Here is a 24,809-nt window from a genome sequence, read left to right on the forward strand (position 1 = left end):
TAGTGGTTGGGGTTTAAGTACTTTTTTTATTTATTTAATAATTTAAGGACGCAAAATAGTAAATTATACCGTATTACGAAATAAGATGTGCTTTCCTTTAGAATTTTTAGGTAATGCTGTTTATAGAGTTGGTGGACATACTGTCAAAAGATTCACATACACCTCGTTTTAATGACTGGAAAGAGCGCGCAAATGCCAATGAGGTATCGGCTATATATGGAGGTAGATAGAAAACAATATTTTTGATCTGTGTTAGCTAGATAGATGAAGCAAATAGGAACACTGAAACCACGTAAACAGTTTATTTTTACAAAATATAAACATACCATAAACAGCGACCCCTTAAATCCGCAGTCAAATTTTTATTTGCTTAACTTTTCAAGAGAATCCTGAAATCCATTCTTATTACACATTCAGCAAACGCACGGTTTGGGCATATAGAAAAACTGTGAGGGCTAAAGGGCCCAAGAGGCGTGAGGGCGCGACGTGATTATGGCGTCCAAGCGGCACGACCTCGCGCCCAGTGGCCCTCCGACACCCTTCTCGAATAACGTAAATAAAACCATGATTTCTGTAGATATGTAGACTACGGGGGATTTTGGACGTGGTTTGTAAAACTATGGTACTTTTTCTTCGCTAACTGGTTTCGTTGGTAGGGAAGTTTGGTTGAAAAACGGGGTTACGATGATGTTTTTACATAGCATTCAATTTAAAAAAGGAGATTTAATAACAACAGCGAAAACGATTAACCTTTTTCAATTATGGAAAAGTCATCCAACCAGTAATAACTATTGACAAACGTCAGTGTTTACTTGCTTACTAAACATAATTTATAATATTAAAAATCAAAATATTTTAATTTTATACATAATCTACGTTAATTTCATCCCTTTCAGCCGGTAGGTGCACGAATATAATAAGTTCTCTTTGGTACGAATATTCAGTTTGTTTTAATATTTCCATTAACATGTAGCTATTTCCTTTGCTTGTTGTTACCGATTTAGCGTTTCAAGGAAGAAAATTTAAACTTTTACTCCCATTTATAGCTCTCATGTACCATAACTTAAAATGTTTAGGGGTTATGGGTTTCCCCTTATATATTGAGAATGCGTAAAGTAAGTTTCATCTTGCCAACCTCTTCTATGGATAATGGGGTACACTCACCTACATCTGTAACTCTGTACAACCTAGAAGGTACCTGACCTTACAGATATCGTTCAATGTTAGCCTATATACTGCTGGGCATAAGCCTCTTCCCGTTTGTTAAGGTTTGAACATTGAACACCACGCTAGCTCACTGCAGGTTAGCTATTTCTGATTCAAATATTTGGAATCAGATTTTCCCCAAGAAGTTTTCCTTCACCATTAGTGGTGTCTTGAAATAATTAAGAAAGTGCATATAATTTTAAAAAAGTCACATTAGATAGTAGGTGCTCTGCCTGCGTTGTTTTAATTTATAAAAGTAAATTTCAATAAACAGATTATAACTACAAATGGCATTAAAAGCGACTACGTGTAAAGAAGCGATAGCTCGATGGGAGAAGGAGAAAGGAGAGAACTCGGCAGATGCCAAAATTATTGAGCTGCAGTTCCAGTGGCCGCCCATAGAGAAGATGGATGGAGCTCTCTCTACACTGGTGGCCTGCGAGTGAGTGTAATCTAGACAAATAACCAACTCCAACATATTTACTTTAATGACGAGGCCATATTTTTAACTTTTCGGTCGAAATTGCACAAAAACCAAAACTTATTGAAGTCATATAAGAACGACATTATTAAAAACGTTAATCTAGGCAATTTTTTAAATATTTTAGAAAGATATTTCACTGAAATCGAGACTTGAAGAAAGTATATTAGAATCCTATTTATGTCTATTCTTATTTCCAAAATGATGTCGTATGTTTGTATATCTATTGATTCGTAAATAATCCAAATAGAGAATTCCATAGAAAAGTCACGCAATAGGCCAAAGGGGCCAGCTGGGCCAGTAAGTAGATACTTTTAGGTTTGGTTCAAAGATATATAGATTTGATTTTTTATTATAATTATGTACATCTTTTATTTTGAGGTTTTTAAAAATTGTATATTATTAAATAGAAAAGTAATTTGGCTGGGTAAGTCTTGAGCATGGTTTTTCATCTAGACGTATTTAGACTATCTAGATGTTCAAAGCTTGAAATGTTTGGAAGCTATTCCTTTCCGCGTCAACTCAAAACTTAGCTAACTGCGATGCAGGCGTAGTACCTAGCCTACGATCACACAATTTAAAAGTGAGGTTTAACAAAAAAACACATCAAGATTGATTGTTTAAATGCTTGGACAAATGGAGTATACAGGACACTACCCTGTAAAAGTAAGCGCCAAAGTTTACCGCTCAAAAAAGCCAAATTTTCGAATTTTCAGGAAATTAAGTCTGTCATCAAATATGATCGACAAAATAGCTGGTATTGCTGGAATGAGAAACCTCAAAATTCTTTCCGTCGGAAGAAATTATATCAAGTCTTTGGCTGGAGTGGTAAGTTTTGTTTTTGCATTATTGTCAAAAGTAGATGCTTGGGTACCACTATTTTGTTTTGTTTTATTACAATGAAGTTTAAGACCCATTTTACCTATTGCTTATGTCTTCTTCTATGAATATCTTAAAACCTCCATGTAATTCGATGCGGAAGGCTGACGACCGGTGTCCTGGTGTAACTTGGGAGAAGCCTGTGTCCAACAATGAACTTTAATAGGCTAAGTTCTCCGCTTTGTTGTCAATGCAAATCTCAAATACACTATATAAATATACTAAAAAAAAGATAAGTCTTCTGGTTATCATTTTACTTTGTTCAGGAAACTGTAGCGGAAACTCTTGAAGAATTGTGGATAAGCTACAATCCCATTGACAAATTAAAAGGAGTTGGATCTCTAAAAAATTTAAAAGTTCTCTACATGACCAACAATATGATCAAAGAGTGGGTCGAGTTCAATCGATTGCAGGTAATTTTATAGTGGCACAAGTAGTTTTTACCCACGGATGAAACTGCATACGATCTTGCGTAAAAATGTGCATTTTTTTTTTGATAACTTTGTAATATTGTCTTGGAAAATCTGTCTGGGTAATTGGCTATTGAACATAAAGTTTCATTTTAATGACAGACGAATGTGAAAAGCAATGAAAATGATGGAATTCCAATCATCACATTTTAATGCCATCATGACCACTTAGAAACAGAAATATTAAATTAATTTATGAGTTGTCTTCTTAAATTAAGAATCTATACCAAGTTCTTACAATTAAGTATAAGCTATATAGTAGGTATTTAAAGATGAATATTTTCAACAGGAGTGTCCGAATCTGAGAGATTTGGTCTTCATCGGGAATCCGATTTGCGACAGTCAGCCAGACGTGGAGACATGGCGCAATCAGGCTACATCTCGTCTCCCACAAATAACTAAGTTAGATGGGATACCTATCATTAGGGATTAACATTAATTATGATTAGAAAACCATTAATGATTATGAAATAGATATCTTTATTTTTATTGAATAAAAATTTATTGAATATTTAGATATTTTTTTCTAGGACAAGGACTCACCCTTCACTTGTATTAGTCGAAGCGTATTGTTAGTTGAGATTTGCTTTTCCTGATAAATGGAGTACACATTTTTTTCTTCCATTGTTTCTATTCAGAACCAACGATAACTTCAGGTCCATAGAGATAGTAGATGTTTTAAGTCTAGAAGACTTATTGTCATACACTTTAACTACAAGACATTATTATATTGCCCTTCCGTTGCTGTCCCAGAAGTGAACTACAAGTCCTATTATCTTTATTAAAATTCCCTAAGTCTTTGATCAAAACTTGTATCATTTTGTATTCTAACAAGTCAATTACAAAACTATTCCGGTCATGTTTTTGGGTATTCATCAAAGTACCTTAAATTTAATTCTCTGAATAACAATTTTGATTGCGTGACACTTTTCGTAACAATGGGTGATAGAGAGCCACTTGTTTAGGCAACGAATTGAAATGACGATAATATTTGAAATAATAGCTTCGCCGCATCGCGTCGCTTGCCTGACATTTATGACAGATTATGACTCTGGCAATACTAATAACTGCTGCACACGCCATCTATCTATTAGCTGACGCAACTAAAACATGACAGCGTCAAGATTGGGTTCCATTAATCGAATAATGATTGCGATGGACAGATTGAAGATTACAGAGTAATTCAACTAACTCCGTGAAGCGATTAATTGACCCATTCGTTGATAAAGTCTACAATCATTACTATCGAAGTGATATCAATACACACCTCATAAAGTTAAATTAGACCTCCACATACAGAAGCTATTTTTATTGCTTAAGGAATAAAGGTAGACTGTCCTTATTTCCTCCGGAAATCGATTGCAATCAGAAAAACGCGTGGAAATTGCTTAATAACATAAATGAGTCCCCTACTTTGGTACTAAAAAGAAGCTTATTTTATCACAAATTGCCCAAATCTTCATTCAAATGGCTCGCTATTGTCCGTACGACTTTATGATTCGTCATACGTCTCAAAGCCAACGTAATAGCCTGCTTAATTCGCGCCAAAAGGAAATACGAATTGGCCGGGGACGCCATTGCCGGCGGAAAAGTCCCTCTCTCCGTAGACGCGCGAATGGTCCTGCTATTGTGCTGCCACTAATAAAATTTAATGATGTAAACGGATAGCACGAATTTATCTAACTCAGAATTCGAAGGGGGCGCATTGAGGGGAAATCAATTAACGACAATATATCAGCTGTAAAGCAAATTGAATTCCGCGTTGTTACATGATACTGTTTGAGTTTAATTATTTAATTAACAATGTTTCTTTGAAATTTCGTGCCGCGAAATACCTATATAGACGAAATAAAGCGCAGTCATTTCAAATTTATTATTGAGGTACTTCGCAACTAAAGCTGATAAAGGCAATCCGTTGTCCTACCTTTTTCCGCCTAAAAAATAAATTTCTTAAAATTAATATATATGATGTAATTTTGTAAAGTAAACACAAGGCCCAAGTAAATCGTGCATTAGGTACATAGGCTACCTACCTATTTCTAACATATTTTCCTGAAATTTCCTAACCAAAGAAAACTTCAGCTACGTAACTTAGTAGCAGTTAATGTATTATAACTCTTTCCTCTAAATGCGTATCAATAACGGCTAACTATCAACTTAAATTAGTAATATAAATTGAAGTACCCGAGTATTTTTGTTCCTTTGCCTGAAGTAAGTACTCTGTGTAAACAAGCCATATGCTTCACACGTCCGTACACTAAGTGACATTTGAATAGTGTTCAATAATTTAATGGAAAGCCGGTCATTGTGTACTCAACGTAATGGACCGATAATTGTCCAGCCAAACAGAAGTAACTCTGTTAATCAAAATAAAGCTCGCACCTTCCCTACGCATTATAAATGAAGCATGCTCCCTTGTTAATGCGTACAAATGCCGCCGACCGCCATCTAGCCCGTCATTATTTAATTATTAACACTACAATCGACCTAATTTTGATTTCTATTTGACATTTCGATTACGCGGCACGTAGCCGCCGGCGCGCAGCCATTTTGTGACATCTGTCCTCGAATGTGTTACGAACTATAAAATTCAATTTCCCCAATCGGCCAGCTCGACACATTTATTATTCATAGGTCGGTACCTAGATGCCCGGCCACTAACAGATGTGATCTTTTACGTGAAGGAATATCAAAAAACATGACGTTGATATAAAGAGCAGTGATTCTAAGGGACATGAATTTAATATAAGATCATGTGAATCCAATTTACGAGCATATTCGGATTGTATAAAAGAAAGTCCAACTACATTCACAAATAAGCTATTCAATCGCGTGACATCAGAGTTTTTCCGCTGTGGGAAATGAGTTTTCATTGCAGTTATTGAAAATTTGAGTCAGTATTGTTTCTGAAAAGCTATTAATATTGTAGGAATGTAGCTTGTAGTTTATTGGCAATCAATCGGCTTCAGGTCACGCCACTGATCGCGTTTAATACTTGATTCGATTGACTGATATTCATGCCGGTAATGACTGTATCGTACCTCCAGCTGGGCAGTTTCTATTTTATTTTAATGTACTAATGGTGCCTGCACAAGGTACGTGGCTAGTGAATATCGGGTTCACGTTCTTCTATTAGCCAATAAATCAATCCATGTCCTCGGTAATGCACAATCCATTTGCTCGCATGTTGCCTAATTGCTGTTAGCGCCGCCCAATAGCCGCATTAGGTTAAAACGCTGGCGGAGCAGCCCGCCCTCGTCGCCGGCCCCGAGCAAACACATGGAACTAGCTATATTCTACTAAAATGGCTGATTTTCTAGCTCACGAGATGTATCCCCAGCAAACGGTCGCGCTTACGCCACTCAAAGGCGGAGAAAATGGCTTAAGTGCTTTCTCTATTATGCTTAAGGTCGTTCGTGAAAAGGATAATTTTCAACTCTCCAGCGCCCACGCTTTGTCCGGATTTGGAAATAGTAGGGATGAGACAAAATTATACAAGATTTTATTTTTTGAGGATGTAAAGTTTTCCTGGTTGAGAAAAGCGGTTTGTTTTGAAAAATACTCTTTAATTACATTTACGGTTCATTGTGATCATTATGTTAGTGTGAATAACAATTCTGAAACGCTCAAAACAAAATCTGATTTATTTTAGTCGGGTTTAACTCAGTCCTCACGAATTACCGCATATATATATACTTAAAGTTCATTAGTTAAGAATTTGTTAGTGCCCAAACAAATCAAATAGAACCAACATGGTGCTCAACATTTAGCCGATTTACCAACTTTTTTTTCCATAAGCCACGTTCACACTATGATAACGTCTCTCAAGATAATATATTTTTAAGTTGGGTAACCTATTGTCGCGGCAAGCGCCGAGGGTAGCGAAATAAAGCTTTTCCAACAAACAATAGTTCCGGCCCTTTGTCGCCCTCCGAGTTGAGTAAACATTAGTAGTTGAGGGTATTGTTGCCCCCGCCTCGGAACCTCCTTTGAGGTCCTCTCCTCGGCCGCGCTCTACCGAATCGAGGCCTAACAGTTTACGGCCAGATAACTCCCACTTAACCCTCATTATCTTTTGTTTGCTAAGAATTGTTTGTTTTTGTGGAAGTACATTGTAATTTATTACTACACTTAGGTATCTTAACCAAGTAGTTCGTATATTGTAACGCGGGATGCTTAAAGGAGGGGTTGGTTAAGAAACACTGCAGATAAATAAATTGTGAATTACCGTTAAGACATACACTAACAGACAAGTGACCAACACTGCATTTACTTAAATACTTATACATCTTAGTTATCTACCTTTCAAGTAGGTAATAGTTTTATGTCTCTCGTTTGTTTTAGTATTTACATTGGATGTTGCTGTTGATCTTTCCACTATTGAAAAATACTTAATAACAAGAAGGTAGGTATTTGTTAACTTAATAATAAATAATAATAATAATAAGTGGCCACACAAGCATGCATATAGACGGTGCTTAATATAAAAGCATTTCCTAAACCTATGACCATGAAGTACAATGTAAACAGTAGAAGTCACGATCATATCATAAATTTCTTTCAACATTAACACCTACTTTACATAATAGCCGATAAACCAAATTTAGTTTTCATGTTACGCACCCTCCACAACTACTTATAATAAGCAATGATCAATGGAGAATAATCCTATTGTGTCGCGCTCACACAAAAAACCATGTCTGAATTATTCCGCCACGGTTTGGCGCTAATATCTCCATTACATTAGTGAAGAGCCTCATTGTTAACCACATCACTACTAAATCTACATGAAAAAGATTACGCGCCAAAATGTTGACAGTTGTCGCATAGACAAAAGAAACATGAGTGCATTTCGATATACGCATAATGGTTTGTGTTTATTTAATTTAAGTCACTGGCAACATAGAATAATGGCGTGTTTGCGCTAGCGGCGCTCGGCTCCGACTTGAGCCGGGAGCGCTTCGGGGCAATAAAATTAATGAAGCGAGGAGATGGGACCATTTTACTTGTATTATTCGTCTCCTGCGGCCTGAGACTGGAGCGAATGTCCATTAGTTCTGTTTTAACATGTTAGCGAGGTTGAAACGTTGTAAATGCGATTTACTTTACAGAGAGGGTGGAAAAGTAGCCTGAGAGATTTGATCACGATCAGTAGCCAAAGCGATCGGAAGTGATCTCAAATGCCTATTTGTTCGTAGTAAGAGTTCATAATTTATTTACAGCCGAGTTTTTAGATCGACTTGTTTTTCTTTCTATTAGAGGGGACAAATAAGAAACTTATGAGTAAAAACCATCAGCCTTTATGGAAATCGAGGTTTTACTTTTATGATTTTTCTCTTAGTCATCTAAACGAACATTTATCTGCTAGTTAAAAGGCCCTTAGCTCGTAAACTTCTCAATACTCTTTATAAATAATTCTACTTTTAATTTATACTATCGTAAAAGCAAATATTTCAAATAATAGAATAAGGTTAACAAAGACCGTATTACACCGCATTAGATGTTAACTGATGAGATGAGAGCGTGCGCGGCGGTTACGCGCGTCAAATTCTACGCGATACCATCTAAATCCGCAGTTTGCTCCTATACTAATCCATTGTATATGCGTGAAAAGCGGAATAACTCACTCTTTTGTCATAAATAAGTATTTAAAATGTAGTAATGTAGGTTCATGTTATAAGTTGGTAAAAGTACAATGAATATGATGTCTAAGTATGTTTTTAACATTTGGTGATTTGAGCCACTAGTTTTTATGACTCTCTTTTTAGTAGGTACCTATTTTTATAAGTATCACGTTAATTTAAAGTGAGACTGTTGCAGTTGTGAAGAAAAAAAGACGGCGCTGTCTCGAAGAGGTGGTGATAAGTCTCCAAGTTACGACATGCCTACATATCTATAATTTTCTACATTGTGTACAATTATCGAATTCCTACTTAATGTAAATGTCAATTTGCATATAATTGTTTCATACTCCTGTCAAAACCAAAACGCCGGTCAAAGAAACGAAGGCTGCTAAGTATACAATGTAAATTCATATGAAACTTGTAACACTACAATCCTCGCTACAGCCAAGCTCACAAACATTTCGTTAACTGCAGAAAATTACATAGAAGTCATTCCTTTATAAAAGCCTCGTCGACCACAAAGGGTGTATCGCAGGCGCTAAACCGTCGCACGCTCATTACGCGAACATTTGCTACTACTATTAGCATATCAAATGGTCTTATCTGATGTAACGGCTGCCCGCTTGCACTCGGCCAGTGCGCCCAACTAATGTTCCTACGAGACAATAACACGATTAGCGATATAAATACAGTAACAAGAGCATAACAAGGGATTTTAGCAGGATACGTTGATTCTTATCAGGCGTCGCTTGCGAGGGTAGAGCATGTTCTTTTTTGAGATATTAAAACACTGCAGTATAGGGTTACGGGTATCGTTGATAGCTTGGATTGTACTTGATCATTTTTTTTTGATCATCTTTAAATAAATGCAGATAACATCACATACATTGTTCTGAACCCAAAGTAAGTTGCTACAGCACTTGTGGTATGGAATTCAGATACAACGAAGATGCTAGCACAAACACCCAGACCCGAGACAATGTAGAAATGTGATTTTTTACGTTGACCCGACCGGGGATCGAACCCGGTACCTCAGAGCTAGCGACACCTTGAAACCGGTGCGTACGCCACTCGACCACGGACGTCGTCAAATTTATAAACTTTTAAGGGAAATAGATCTTCTATTTGTATTTGCAAGACCATCTACTTCTTACAGGTTTTTATTAAACCAGTAAGTATTTTCGTGAAGATACTGTTACTCCCATTCACAACTACATAAATATGTAACTACTTCTATTCATGTATACGAAACAAGGTTTGCAAAAAAAAATAACATCGAAATTTGTTTTACACGCGAATGATAAACTTTTATGAGGCTGTTACTAGCAACAATAGGCGGAGCGCACCCGAGCCCCGGAGGTTTAGTGCGTCCGATTTCCATACAAAAACTTCTATTTCCCCGGCTAAATGGCACGTGAGAGCACATAAAACTGCGGGAAAACTACACCCAGCTACCGACTAGTTAACTTTTTTATTATTTCACCCTTTGCAGGAGAGATAAATAACAACAGTAGCCGCAACATTATTTATTATTGGCTAGGACTCGCGGTGTGTCGCTGCAGAGCAGGATTGACAATATTATTATAAGCTATCTCTGAGAAGGATGTCAAAATGACCTTACCGAGGAGAATTTTACTGATCTGGCAGTACTAGTTCCAAATTAAACAGCTAAGTTTGTCGACAACCACAAAATGTATTGTGACGAAAACAATTCGATTCCAAGAAAAACATCAAGAATAACATTGACATATACGAACGACAAAGAAGTCCATAAATCCAATTGATCTAACAACACAGTTAACTCTATACTAACTAAATCTAAGAATGTTAAGTAGGCATCATAAAAACTTATAGGTCGGCTACGGCGATGTATCCTACACGCGTCAAACTGATCTCGAGCCCAGCGACTTGTGCCATCTCTTAGGAAGTGATTTGTCAGTGCCGCCCCCTCTCGATTGAATAATTCAAATAATCGAGGTATTTATATGTAAATAGCGAGCCACATCTCCATACGAAAGGGCCGATCGGTACATAAATTTGGCAAGACGACGAGAAAACTGCGACGCACCACCGATCTGATTTATTCGCTAAGTTTTGGAAAAAGTGGCGCGCGTCAGGAAATGTTTGTCTAATCGCGTTTATTGCTCCGACCCGGGATTTTGCGCCCCGCAGCACACAAGGGAGAGCCTGACTACGTTACACAACGAACTTGTACGAAAACAACTGCCTGCCGATGACAAAAATATAGTCATTGGGCTTCGAGTAAACAGAAACCACAGGATCAAAATAAAATTTATCAGTAAAGAGAGTCAACAAATCCCTCAATAGCAACAAAGAAAAAAACTGTTTGTTTCTATATTTGTCGTATACTAGCTGACACGTGCCCGAATCGTAGGACAAAATGTAAGCTTGTTTAAGCTTTCAATTAGTAAAAGGATATTCAAAATAGTTTCAGTAATTTCTTAAATAACACACAAACTCACCAAATTAACCACTTTATTATATTAGACGTAGGTACTACGAATAGATTCACACGTCCTTTACCGAAACATTCCCACAATTAGATCAATCTTCTTCCGCGGCATAATAACGTCGTATTATGAAATTATGAGGCATTCCGTATTCGGGAGCAGTTCGCACCGACATATGGGTGCGACACTATTAGTCATAGGTGCCGGCTACGCTAGACTCCTGTCATCAATCATGTACTACGAACGGGGAGGAACGGGTAAAGTGTTAATAATCGCTACAGCCACTATTGTTCATTTGTAACTAAATTCAAGTAACGTATGGAATGATATCACCGCGTAAAATTTGGAGTTTATAAGATTTGTTTATTTGTAAGATCGGTTGGTTTTAATTATTGGTTTTCAATTATACCTATTTAAATAATAAGTTTGTCCTTTGTCGTAAATAAGTTTTAGGCCCAGAAATATTTAACTCGTTCAATTCCCAAATAGAGGCGTGTGACGTCTTTTTTATTGAGATGATTACATCTACTGACTTCATATACGGCCTTAACACGGGAAGTATTAAAACATTAACTGATCAAACTGTAAATGTATTGTAGAGTGTTAAAAGTGAAAAAAGCCGTAGCCTACGTCTGATCAGAATACTCCAATAACATTTCAATTTGACCTGACTCAAGGGTAAAAAACTCAACCCTAAAAAGCACATTCAGCTTTATAGAACAGAGAAATAAGCAAGTGAGCAACAAAACGCACTTTATCAGGTGGCGGCCGCTTTATCCCGCTAATGACCAACCCCTCCAGAGTAATAAAAGTCGATATCAGCCTCCCTACACCGCCCAGCGACGAACAATCTTGATACTAGTACATAAATATATTATTCATTTAGGTATTTACTTTCATATGCTAAATATGATTTAATAGGTAGAGCTGTTACGCACCTAGTTTCTCTGATTTCTCAACGTATGCTTTGCGCGTTTTTGGTTATTTATATAACTTCAGATAATAAAGAAATTGCGGTATATGTATTAAACACTATTAATGAGTCATTGTCCAAATCACTTAGATATACTGATAATTGCGTAACTGGGTTCTACGTTAACGGATTTTGTATATTCTTAGCTCAGATTAAATTGACACGTGCTACGAGCTACGCCGAATGATATGAATTGATAAATATCTGTTTAACTAAATTTGTTTTTGATTTAATCATTTAGATAAGTATACCAAACAAGGATTTTGATTCGCATGTTAATTCATTTCATTCAAAACTATAGAGTCAAAGGTAACCGCATTTTCATTTCATTGAATTTTGACTTTCCAGGTACAAAAGTTTTGTTTCACAATAAATTATAGAAAACATTAGCATTTTGGTATGAAAAGGGAGTAGGATCAAAACATTTTCATTGAAGTACATGCCCAGCGAAGCGTTGCTGAGAATTAGCGGCGGCGGGAAAGAAAAATGATTGTGACAGTCCGGCGAACACCACTAATGGAGTCTGCGTCTGCGAAATATCCCCACTTAGAGCAGTACCTACCTACCACGTGGCACGTACATATACGAGCTACCAGCTCAGCACTTTACCACGTTCATAATTAAAATATTTCTCTATAATACATCAAACAATAACTTTCACTAACTCTTCCATTATCCATGACATTCGAAACTTCCACGCCAGTTGTTAACGGACTAATCTTCAGTTTAAAAGTGATCAATAGCTAGATAACACTGCAATAGGGCGATACTATCTGATTCATGTATCTACTTAAATTCAAATCGCCTTCGAAATACACAGAGGGCAATTCGAATGTAGCAATAACGGGGCCCCACCCTACCGATACAATACAACACTCCCCTCACAAATTAAGTGTAAAACAAACCTAATGAAATTTAAATATCTTTTCGGCGACGCAATAACTGCACAAATAAAATCATGTCGCGGGGGAGAGTATAATCGCTTCTATTGTGTACACATTGTATGAAATTATTCTGTTGAGAAGTTTTACAACCCTGTCGCAGTGCGATGACAGTGTCGACCCTACATATTGTTAGCTTTACGAGTGGCGAGGTTAGTGTGACAAGGTAACAGGGGCTCGTGACGTCGTAAGAAGGGGCGGGAATGCTCTCGAGACAGTAATAGGCTCTTGCGGTGATGATAAGCCTCTCATTGTTAGCTTGTTAGTGGATAATTCGCCGTAATGTGTTTAGCGTGCGTGGAGAGGAAATCTGCGTTCGCTGTTTATTTTAGGATACGGAGTATGTAGGAACGTGTCCCTTTTACATCCTTTACCTACTTGTGCAATTAAATTATATTCGTAATGTTTTCTTCCAATTCGTATGTGGTTATAACAGTTGCAATTTGCTACCTATCGTATCCACTACCCAGATTTTTACTTAACTACTTTCCTATGTGTACCTAATAAGCCAAAACAAATCCATATTCTTCGACAGCATTACGTTTCCTTTGAATAAAAGAACGTGAACGATATTTTCACGTAATTGGACAAGTATTCAGGAGCGGAAACATTATTATTCTAGCAGATTAACTCGAGTATCCAAATGAATCTCTTAAAACAGACGCTCGCTCCTCAAAGGGGAGGATACTAATTTTCTTTCAACTTTAAAAGAAGGTCCCTTTCAAGAAGTGGAAAAAAGTTACAATCGAAAAGGAATTTGCGTTTTAAATCCTCTAATGAAGCTGAGAACTTTGTAATGGAGGGGCGAAAGGCTGTGGGTAAATTGAGGAAAAACTTGCGCTCGGAAATGAACTGAGATTGTTACATAAAAGTATTAATTAATATGGAATCTTTGTTTGTACTAAATAACAAGTAAATATCAGTCGAGTTTTTTGCCTACATATTAGATTGTCAAATCACTCTCATACAATATATAACTAGATGAATTTGTTTAATAAGTACTCTTTTATGAAGTGGCTAGCTGTTGCTCGCGGTTGCGCCCGCCTTGATGTCGGTTACAGCTGCAAAAACGTTCCTCCCATACTCGAAGACGCATAAATAAAACATATGTGTTAATCCAAGGTGCTTGGACTTGACGATGTAAGAAACATAAACAACAACACATATAATATACAAATAAGTCTAATAACACAATATTTACGTGAAAATTCTCGGTCGAGATAATAAGGGTGATTTGATCTGATTGAAAGTATATAGTATATAAGTATATTTACATACTTTAACCTCCCCAATAGAATAGATAAATAATCAAATCATAACTAAGGAACTCGTTAACGAATAACAGTTTACCTCAGTTTGCTTATAATAGTGGAATATTTGTCTCCTGCATTGTAAAATAGCAGTACCTATAAGCGCGCAAAATGTTAACGAACGTTGCTTACTTAACACGCGCCTATCGTGCCTTGGTTTTGCGTCCAATTAGAGTTTTGACTTCAACACAGCGATTCCATTGTTTACAGGTGTTTAGTTATAATTTATTACGAGCTTCAACCACTTAAATAACGCCTAAATACTTTGAATTTGTTTTACTGATGTAGTTAATCCTTACTAATATCATAATGCAAAAGTAGATATGTCTCTTGTCCGTCTTGCTTTCAAGTCAAAGCTAATTTTTTGATATTGTAATAAAATTTAGGATGCAGATAGTCCAGAGACTGATGGCATACGCTATTTTCTTACTGCCCTTATGGGAGGAGGGATAATGGCGGGTATCTAAGACTACATTCTATGTCGCGCCGTTATTTTAACGACAGCACGCCGTCAACTGAAGTCCACGCCGACGGAGTCGCGGGCAACAACTAGTGGCTATAAAGGCCTGTGCAGATGGCGTATTTTGTGCCTACGGGCTAAAGCTTACTGTACTGTAAGTAATAAGTAGTGCGTAAGGTAGGATAAAGAGGGTGATCGTTCGATGTCATCGATCTTAGTGTAGTATTCTCGCTTTCCTAAAAGTTTGCCGAGTTAGAAAAACTTTATGATTTAGAATAAATAATGAAAATTCATAAAAATAATAAAAAACATAGTCATTAAAAAGTATATTGTATATTTTAACTTATTTAGGTACTTGAAGAATCCCCGGTAATATCCAGGTATTTTTTATTATTTTCTTAGTTCCTGGAGGTCTAGACCTTACGCTCGAACTTAATACATTTTCTTGTTTTTGATTAATATTAACATTTTTTGGTCTTGATCTGAACATTATTTCTTGAAATTCTGGTTTATTATTTAACATCACACATATTTGTCTTACAGATTGCCATCAACGGGCATAATTGCAGTTCGTTAAATGAGGTAAATTAATTTGTCAATAAAATAAAAACAGACTTAAAATTTTGTAACAAAATTTAATAATGTAGGTATAAATATTTTTTACATTACATTATAATTCAATTGCGTGCTGGCAACATTAGCCAACACTATTCGACAGAAATTAAGAAAGATGTATTTTATAAGCATTTACACTGTTCATATGCGGTATTTAATTTGATCCATATATTTTATATATCTAGGTATATTTGGACTAAAACTTAAATCGGTTAAAATGATAGCATATTGAAAAGTGATAAAATTAACAATGAAACAAAAATCATTGGAAGACATTTTATCACGAGTTGAATTGAACTAGATATAATTAATATATTTTTCATTTATTTTATTTAGCAGAACAGAAATACAATGAAGGCAAATAATACTAGATTTTTTCGGATAATGAACTTCGTATTATTACTTAAAGTAAATATTCTGAGTAACTATTGATACCAATAAGTGCACATACATTAGGCACTTAAGTGATTTAAAAACCAATCTCCCTAACATTTCCCAATAAGCTTGTGAGTTGTGACATTAATTATTTACGCCAAAATAAAACTTGCTAGTTGAGATTGAAACTGAAATTGTACAATTTGATAAAATTATTTTAAAATTTTACGTAAAATAATGCAATAATATTGTTTGTTTGCACATATTTTATTTAAACTTGGCTGTTTTTTTCATTTTAGTACATCGGGCATTTCTTTTAAAAATTCTAAAAGTAAGAGGAAACTGCAACAAAGATACACCAAAATTGCAAAAATCCTCAACCTTAAACCGTTCGGCTATTTCCGGCTACCTTCGTACACGATCGGCTGTCTCATACCGACTCGATAACAACCAACGGAACATTACAAATATATTTTTTCAACAAACAACGAATTCCAATTTCAATTTGTAACAGGCCTAACAAAACGGTACAATTATAAAGGGTTAGCTACATAATAAGTACATACAAATAATTTTAACAAATGGTACAATGTGTTGTGTTTACTGTTGGACGGCGGCGTTGGCGATGATTGAGGGAGAGTTGATGGTCTCGCCGAGACTCTCCAGCAACTCCTTACGGTAGTCATCAAAGTCGCCGTCGACCTGGTAGGGAAATATTTTGTTATTAAAATTGTTCATGTAAATTATCAAGTTCATTTGCAATAAATACAAAGTTTTGAAGTAACAGCAGTTTTGGGCTATTGTATTTTTTGAAAGGTCTGTTCATTTAGCCTCGGCTGAGTGCATCGATAAAAGATTAATAAACAGCCAGAGAGCAAAAACAAAAAAGGGCGGGCCAACCTTACAAAATCTGGCACCATGGCATAAAGTGCATTATTTTAATTTTTTTTTAGCTCGTGTACCCTGCGAAGTATTCACCACCCCAAGACCAACATAAAATATAGTTAGTAAGAAAATAAATATATTATATCGTACCTCATTAATAGTCTGGTCCTCTATAACGTACAGCGCGCAGTCGGTCTCCCTGATGAGTCGCTCGTCGTGAGACACGATCACGACGCCGCCCTTGTAGTCGTTGATGGCGTCCGCCAGGGCGTCTATACTCTCTATGTCCAGGTTGTTCGTAGGCTCGTCCTGTGTTTTTACTTGTGTTAGAAGGATATCGCTCATGGAAAAGGACGCTCGGTTATGTAAGAAACTTGTCGGAAAACACCGAAAAATACGCGAGAGTAAATTTAATAAATATGTATTTTCCACAGTAACTATCGTTAGAATAATTCATTAGAACTCGGTTCGACGCGTTACTCCGCCGTGTCAGCTCATTATTAAGGACTCCGGAAAAACACGCGAGAGTAAACCGTTGTATATCTGTCCTCAGATATGGCCAATGGTTTACAAACAGCAATTTTCGCGTACATTCAATACATGAGCACACTAAAAGTTAAAAAGATGTTTTGCATTTTTTTTATTATCATCAAATTAAGAATACTTCCAACCATAGTTGTTTAACTTACCAGAATAACGACATCTGGCGCCATCAGCGTCAGTTCAGCAAGGGCTACCCTGGCCTTCTGCCCTCCACTGAGGTCCTTCATCTTGATGGTGTGCGCATGACTCGCGAGCCCGAAGGTCCCGAGGGCCTTGCGCGCCTTCTCATACTGCAGCCCGAACAACCGCTGCAGGTACTCAGCGGGAGACTCTTCAGCGGTCAGGTGTTCCCCTGAGTGCTGGTCGAAGCGACCTATACGCTGTTGGGAAAAACAATCTGTCAGGAAGTAATAGTTTTCTTTGGTATGACGACACTTGTGAGTGATATGTGTGAATAACAAACACCACAAAAAAGAGATGTTCCGTGGTCAGGCTGAGAAATTAATCATCTCAAAAATGTTTTTTTTTTTGTTTTATTTTTAAAGTTTTGTCTTACCCGCATCTCTGAAGTTTGTTCAGATATTTATTGCACAAAACATCGTTAATCGACCCTTTTCAATACAAGAAAAGGCTTCTGGCCAGAAGAAGGATTTTTACAGCCTTGTTTGCTGTCCAAAAAAACACATGGATTCAATCTGCAGCTTATTTCGTGCGCTATTCCTACCCTACCTTTTTAATAACACTTAAATAGACCTATTTTTCTGCATGCCATTATCTATGTACAAACTGTCACAAACGCAATGCATACCAGCCTATGATTCCTAATGAGGTCACCATCGATGGGGTTGAGCTCGCCGACAAGCAGCTTGAGGAAGGTGGACTTGCCCACTCCGTTGGGGCCCACGATGGCGATACGAGAGTTCAAGTCGATACCGAAGTCCACGCCCTTGAACAGAGGCTTCTGGCCCGGGAAGTTGAAGTTTACATCTGTAGGGGAATTCAAGTATTGAAGATGTTATTATTTGGTAAACCAATCGTTCCAATTTTATATTTCATCATCGTCCTAGCCTTTTCCCAACCATGTTGGGGTCCATTGACCTCCTAAAACCAGTTACATGGGCAATACGATACCCCTTAGACTGGAGCTAGACCAGTTAGACCAATTTTATTTTTGTTACTTAGAATAGGCAAAAAAGAAACCATACAAGACCGATATAACTAACTCCTAAAAGGTAAACCCTAGTGTATCTTTTTGCACGAAAACTAAGTTTAAAAATAGAACGAGACAAAATCAATGTAAAACAAAAATAAAGGTTACCAAATCAAATATACCAATTGATGCCAAGATGCAGATAAATAACTCTTTTGTTCAAAAATGTTGCATAAGATTTTTGTTCCTTTCTCAAAAATAAAGTTTGTCAGGATAGAAGTTACACGTGACCTCAACAATTACAACAATTTTTGGTGCGAAATCATGACATTTTTTTTTGATGTGCAAAATAAAAGCGATACTAGTATCCAAGGTCACGTAGACTACGTAGTATACATACTGTGCAGTCCAAGTATAGGCGGCTGTAGAGGCGGCGGGTCGGGGAAGGAGAACTTGACGATGTACTCCTTGGGCCGCTGCAGCAGCGTGGCCGGCGCCGCGCTGTCCTCGTCCTCGCGCTGCGCCTTGCTGCGGTTCTTCTCCTGCTTACGTGTCAACGACTCCTTCTGTTTCTTTTCCTGTCATGCCGAAATTATTTGTTTGAGAGTACACGTGGCTGAGCAGATGATGGACATGTGTACATGTTAAAGGGTTGATCGGTTGGCGTGGCGTGGTTGAGGTAACCACGGCAAACACAGGCAAAAATATGTGATCCACGAATGCTTTTCCCAAGTCTCGGTGTCTTTGGGCATATGACTTCGCGTCTGCGACACAAGGACCAAATTATATAGTAAGCCAGACTTTTTTTAAAGCAAAAAAATGAGGAAGTTGCCGCTACGGGGAGACAAAAAGAGATAGTGCGACAGGGTGTGAACTTTTATGACAATTGACAGGAAGAGTGAATGGCCGAGATCGCTGCCGCGCTGGAAGGAACGTAAAAGCTTTTCCCAGTAGTAGGATACAGATTTCCTATAATATATATTTGTCTCTTGGTATTGGTTGGTTATATACTGGTTTCTTATATACTTATGTTTCGACTTACGGCTTGTTTCTTCGACTGTCCATGCGCCTTCAAGTCTTTCAACCTCTTCTCCTGCTTCTCATACTCTTTGATCATCTCCTTCCGCTTCTGCGCGTACATCTTCTTGAACATTGAGTAGTTACCCTTATAGTAGTACAACTTCTGCTGGTCCAAGTGTATGATCTCGTTACACACGTTATCCAAGAAAGACTGGTCGTGGGAGACTACGAGTAACGTTTTCTTCCATCCTTGTAAGTAGCTGAAATTTCGAACAGTTCATAGATGACTAGCGAAAAGACACATAATTATCGATAATCAAAAGTGACAAAAGAATTGTAACAGTTTATTGAAAAGTTGATGATTAGTAATCTATCGATGGAGATTATCATTTGATCTTACAACAAGGAAATCAATTCTAGGTTAGTCGCAATGCAACGTCGATTATTTGACTCGTAGATATGGTGGAAGAAAGAGTCGAAGAGAATATAGATGGCGCTATGGAGCTGGCAACAGAAATTAAATAACACTTACTTATCCAACCAAATGACAGCGTTCAAATCCAAGTGATTTGTAGGCTCGTCAAGCATCAACAATGTCGGTTCAATATACAGAGCCCTGGAACAAAAGATATTTTTAAAATAGTTTTATAAAATGGCTGACTGGTGGGGAATGCTTGAAGAATTAAGTCCGTCATTTTACATCCTTTATATAAGAGGTGTTTATAAAGAATGTAAAGATTCTCTCTCTCGCAAAGGACAAGGATTAAGTATAAATCACCAAGCATGAAATGACTCCTACCGCTTTGGGTCGAGCGGAATGGAGTATCAGACTTCTGCTGACTAAATCCCACCCTTGTTCCTTCCTTTGCCCTTCGTATACCGGGGTCACGTAAACTCCCGATACGATACGATCCCGCTGCCCCAGCAGGAATAGCAAGTGCTCAATTTGCGGACTGAGTTGAAACCGCAGGAGCCTAAAAGTACGTTAGAATCATACCTAGCGAGTGAGACTCTCATCCGCCAGCCTCCGGAGAAGTTCTTGGTGGCGCGGTCCTGCATCTCGCGGCTGAAGCCCAGACCCGCCAGGATGCGGCGCGCGCGAGGCTCCGCGGAGTCCGCGCCGATGGCCTTCAGCTCCGCGTACACCTAGCGACACACGTATGTTACAATCCTGTACATGTATGCATGTGTATCCAACAACGCTGCCATTTTTAATTCATCGTGTTCCTTAACCAAGTGACTCGGAATCCTTTGTGTATTTCGTTAAGTTTCTTATTAAAGAAAATAATATGGCAACACCTGTTAGGGTAGCCAGTTGATACTAAAGCTACTACAATATTGAAGACTCACCTCATTTAATCTATCTTGTTTGCTGAGATTACCCTTTTCTATGATTGCTTCTAACTCTTTGCATTCGTTGAGCAGTTCTAAAAAAAAAATTACATGTATCCTTATAATCGTAAATATTCAAATTCAATATTAATCAAATGAAAAATTATTCATAACATCTTACCAGTCCTCTTAACATCAGCTTCAAGAAGAGTGTCGACGGCGCTCATATCGCTGGCTGTGACCTCCTGCTCACACAACAGTATATCTATATGCGGTGGGAGAGGGAAGGCGCGTTGTGCCAAATGCCTCAACAGCGTGGTCTTTCCGTGGCCGTTGGGGCCGACCAGACCGTACCGTCTACCGTTAGCAATCAACAGGTTAGCGTTCACGAACAAATCCTTTCCTTTCGCACTGATAGAGAAGTTCTCCACTTTTATGTCTACTGCGTTCTCCAGGGCTGCCATCTGACCTGTTAATAATTTATGATTATAATTAGACTACTATTCTTCTCTCGCCTTAGAGGCTTTTTTTTGGTAAGGCGGAATCCTCACGAATACCCGCTCCATCGGGGCAAAACAGACTCTTACTGTCTGTAAAAACTGTAAAACTGTCGGTTAATGGCCATGCGTGGCAATCCCTCATACACCGACCGCGGAACCGACATTACTTCATAAAATTAGACCATTGCAATTGTGGAAAAGAGACAACTCTACGCCGGGCATTGTTTCGGTTCCACACCGGCAACAATTCATTCTAAGAGATGGTGTTCTGGTGGTACGTCTACAGACGTATCGTTATTAATCAGTATCGAGTTTCGAGTTGCAACCAAATGGAAATATTTAACATGATTCTCAATAAAAAGGTACACAATAATATACATACCAGCAGTTTTCTGTGCCTGGCTGACTGTGAAGTTGGCGTCAAGATCACTGTGTCCCTGGCCTCCCTTCTTCGTCAACAACTCCACTTGCTTCTCATACTCCTGCTGTTTCTTTAACTTCTTCTTTTCCTTATGACTCATTTTCTTCTCTGCTGGCTCGGCTGCCTCTTTCTCTTCAGAGAGTTCTGTTACTTTGTCGTCCTCTTCCATGGCTTCTTCTTCTACTGGTTCAGCAATTTCCTCTTTTTTGCTCTTCTTCTTTTTATCCTGGATTACAAATAAAATTTATTTTAAACAGCCAATAAAATAATTAAGGATACAACATTATTTAGAAAGGTGAGTACTGTTACAATAAGAATAGGTAAAATACTAGGCGGATAATATTACGCCTACATGAATTCCAATAGAATAGATTCTTGAACAATTTACCTTGCTTTTAACTGGTTCCGCTTCAACTTCTGGTTCAGTCTCTTTAATCTCGAATTTCTTTAATTCAGCTTCTATATCATCCATGTTATTCTTCTTTTTATGTTTACCTATAGATATATTTAATATACATATATTTATATAAAGTAAAAACCCATTTCAAACACTTGCAATAAATTTATGCCATTGGTTGAACATCAACAAATAGATATATATAGCAAAAACACTTTTTAAAGGTATAAAATTAAATAAAGCATGCAAATTACCTTTACTTTTAACTATGGCGACGGGTATTTCCTCCTCGTCATCAGACGGTTCAATTTTTAGTTCCTTATCACTCTCTTCATCAGGCCAATCTTCTTTCTTTCCTTTACCTAAAAAAAATCGAAATGCCACATGAACATTGCAATATTTATAGTTAAAAAGAAATTTCCTACATTATATGAAGATATAAGCACTTTCAGATCTAGGATTGGCATTTAGGAGAGGGGCTTTACATCCTCTTCTCTATGTATACAAAGAATTTAAATCTTTACAAAAACAAATCACACAAAACAATTCAAGAGATAGCCACAATAATAAATTGTGGCTATCTCTTGAACTAACAATGCCCATAATAGAATACTTCTCTCACTATTCTTAGGTTTTTTTTTTTATAATTTAAAAGTCAGATGACTTGGGCTCATGTAACAAGACATTTTTTTTAGAAACATTCATTAATATGCGTACAAACCTTTTTTTGACTTTGACTTGGCAGCAGGCTTAGCTTGATTACTTGAAACATTACTAACTACTGATTTGGAGTCATCATGATCCTCATCTTCTGATGATTCAGCTTCTATATTTTTCTTTTTATTTTTAGCTAAAATTATAAAGGATTTAATTAATCTTCTCAATATAATCAATTTGTTGAAATCTAGATGCAAACAATGCTTTGTAAAAGGACATTAGTAGAATTTGTGTAAGAATAAATAAAGAGTAACACAAAATAACATTTTTATACATAAAAAATATTATAGTGTGTGACCCTTAAAAAGTAGATGCTGTTGCTTACTTTTCGTTAAAACTTTTTTTGAGGAACAATTCCATTACACGTAATTGTTCATGAAACTCTAATCATTGCCCCAGCACATGCACAAAAGTGATAATATCTCTCCTTTTTTAACATTTCTTTTTCCTGCTCTGCTCTTATATATTATAGCATTAGCATGTTCAAAAAAACTCTTCAGCTTTATAATACCAAAATAATTTACTAGAGTTACAACTAAATATTGAATATTTAGATGTTACTAGTTTGTAGTAACTATTTTCGCAACTCAAAACATTATGTAGATGATAACTAATTGAACAGATACTCACTTTTCTTTTTACTCACAGGCTTTGCAATTTCTTCTTCTGAAACCTCCTTAAGTTCAGCATCGCTACCTTGAGAAGACCAGTCCTCGTCTTTCTTACCTTTGCCTAGAACATAAAATGCACACAAATAACTAAATAATGTTGAATCATTGCCAAATATTAATAATAACTTCAAATAAACAAATGCATTGTGATGCCAATTTTATTTACAAAAATATTGATTTGCTGTTGCTATTACATCTTTAAGTAGATATAGCTTTAAGACTTTTTTTGGAGTATGTTCCTTCCTGAATATTTAAGACTGAGCATCTATACATGTCTAAACCTATCAATACAAAGCTATGTTTTCATATGTTAATTATATAATTGAGTCCTGCAGTTTTACAAAAAGTGTTCATTTTTAACATTATGATATTTTAATTAAATCTGAACAAAGTTATTTTTATAAAATAACTCACAAACTAACAGCATTTAAACTTAGACAACTTTATGATGATAGAGTTTTTATTGACTAAAATAAAATGGATACCTTTCTTTTTTTTACTGCTTTTGGCTGAAGATTTAGCAGCAGTGTTTGCTACATTGCTAGGTGTTTTAATATCATCCTGTTCTTCATCTGATTCTTGTCCTTTCTTTTTATTTTTAGCTAAAACAAAAGATATTTAAGTTAAAACCAAAGCGCATCTCCCCAGAATAATAATTTCATAGTGTAGGTAGAAAACTATGAAAATGACAAGTTTGTTGCCACCAGTCATTTTCATTAATTCTTAACTAATCACATAGCAATTAATTAGAGTTAGTATCAGAAACTAATATAGTAGTTTGAGCATCAAACCTTAAACCGACGAGACTAATAATGTAAAACTTTATAAAAGTATCTCATACCTAGGCTGGCAGATATGAAAAGTTCAACTGCAAACATTGTGTACCTGGCGGCGTATAAGGTATAAGAAAACTAAAAGTTACTAGTGTTATCATGTAAGACTTAGTATATAACAGAAAGAACACTAATTAGCATAAACATTTTCAAAACATATGTTAACCTTTCTTTTGTGATTTCTTGGCCGCCGGTTTAGGCACATCTTCATCGTCTGATGCCTGATGTTTCTTCTGCACTTCGCCCTCGTCACTATCGCTCCAGTCACCTGCGTTGCCTTTTCCTTTCTTTTTCCCTTTTCCTTTACTTTTAGAGGTTAGCTCATGAGTGTCGTTCGCTGTCTTTTTCTCATCGAACTCGTCCTCGAAATCTTGGTTCTTCTTGTTTCCCTTCTTTTTTGACATTTTCAACAGTTACTAAAGAAGATATCACTCCAAAAAAATGCAGAAATTGGCCAACTCACTTATTTGTGAGACACAGGTGATGTGATGAACTGAATTAAATTGACACTTGCTTGACTTGACATTGACGGAGA

General features: G+C 36.8%; 2 protein-coding genes across 2 annotated transcripts; one reads left to right on the forward strand and one right to left on the reverse strand.

The window, feature by feature from the left end:
• The first annotated feature begins 1,437 nt into the window (after nt 1-1,437).
• LOC113493573 (dynein light chain 1, axonemal-like) lies at nt 1,438-3,791 on the forward strand. The gene is made up of 4 exons (XM_026871613.1): nt 1,438-1,648; nt 2,404-2,515; nt 2,833-2,979; nt 3,326-3,791. Exons 1-4 carry the CDS (start codon nt 1,494-1,496, stop codon nt 3,467-3,469), a joined length of 558 nt encoding a protein of 185 aa, XP_026727414.1. The 5' UTR covers nt 1,438-1,493; the 3' UTR covers nt 3,470-3,791.
• Nucleotides 3,792-15,435: 11,644 nt separating this feature from the next.
• LOC113492531 (ATP-binding cassette sub-family F member 1) lies at nt 15,436-24,805 on the reverse strand. Its single transcript, XM_026870015.1, has 17 exons — nt 24,441-24,805; nt 23,927-24,043; nt 23,401-23,502; nt 22,775-22,903; nt 22,308-22,415; nt 22,045-22,151; nt 21,618-21,882; nt 20,917-21,204; nt 20,754-20,830; nt 20,401-20,549; nt 19,936-20,019; nt 19,426-19,663; nt 18,784-18,961; nt 18,042-18,220; nt 17,380-17,613; nt 16,841-16,999; nt 15,436-16,507 (listed from the first exon to the last, which is right to left on the reverse strand). Exons 1-17 carry the CDS (start codon nt 24,676-24,678, stop codon nt 16,406-16,408), a joined length of 2,754 nt encoding a protein of 917 aa, XP_026725816.1. The 5' UTR covers nt 24,679-24,805; the 3' UTR covers nt 15,436-16,405.
• Nucleotides 24,806-24,809: the final 4 nt, after the last annotated feature.

Source organism: Trichoplusia ni, chromosome 4 (assembly GCF_003590095.1).
Source record: "Trichoplusia ni isolate ovarian cell line Hi5 chromosome 4, tn1, whole genome shotgun sequence".
NCBI classification, from domain to species: domain Eukaryota; kingdom Metazoa; phylum Arthropoda; class Insecta; order Lepidoptera; family Noctuidae; genus Trichoplusia; species Trichoplusia ni.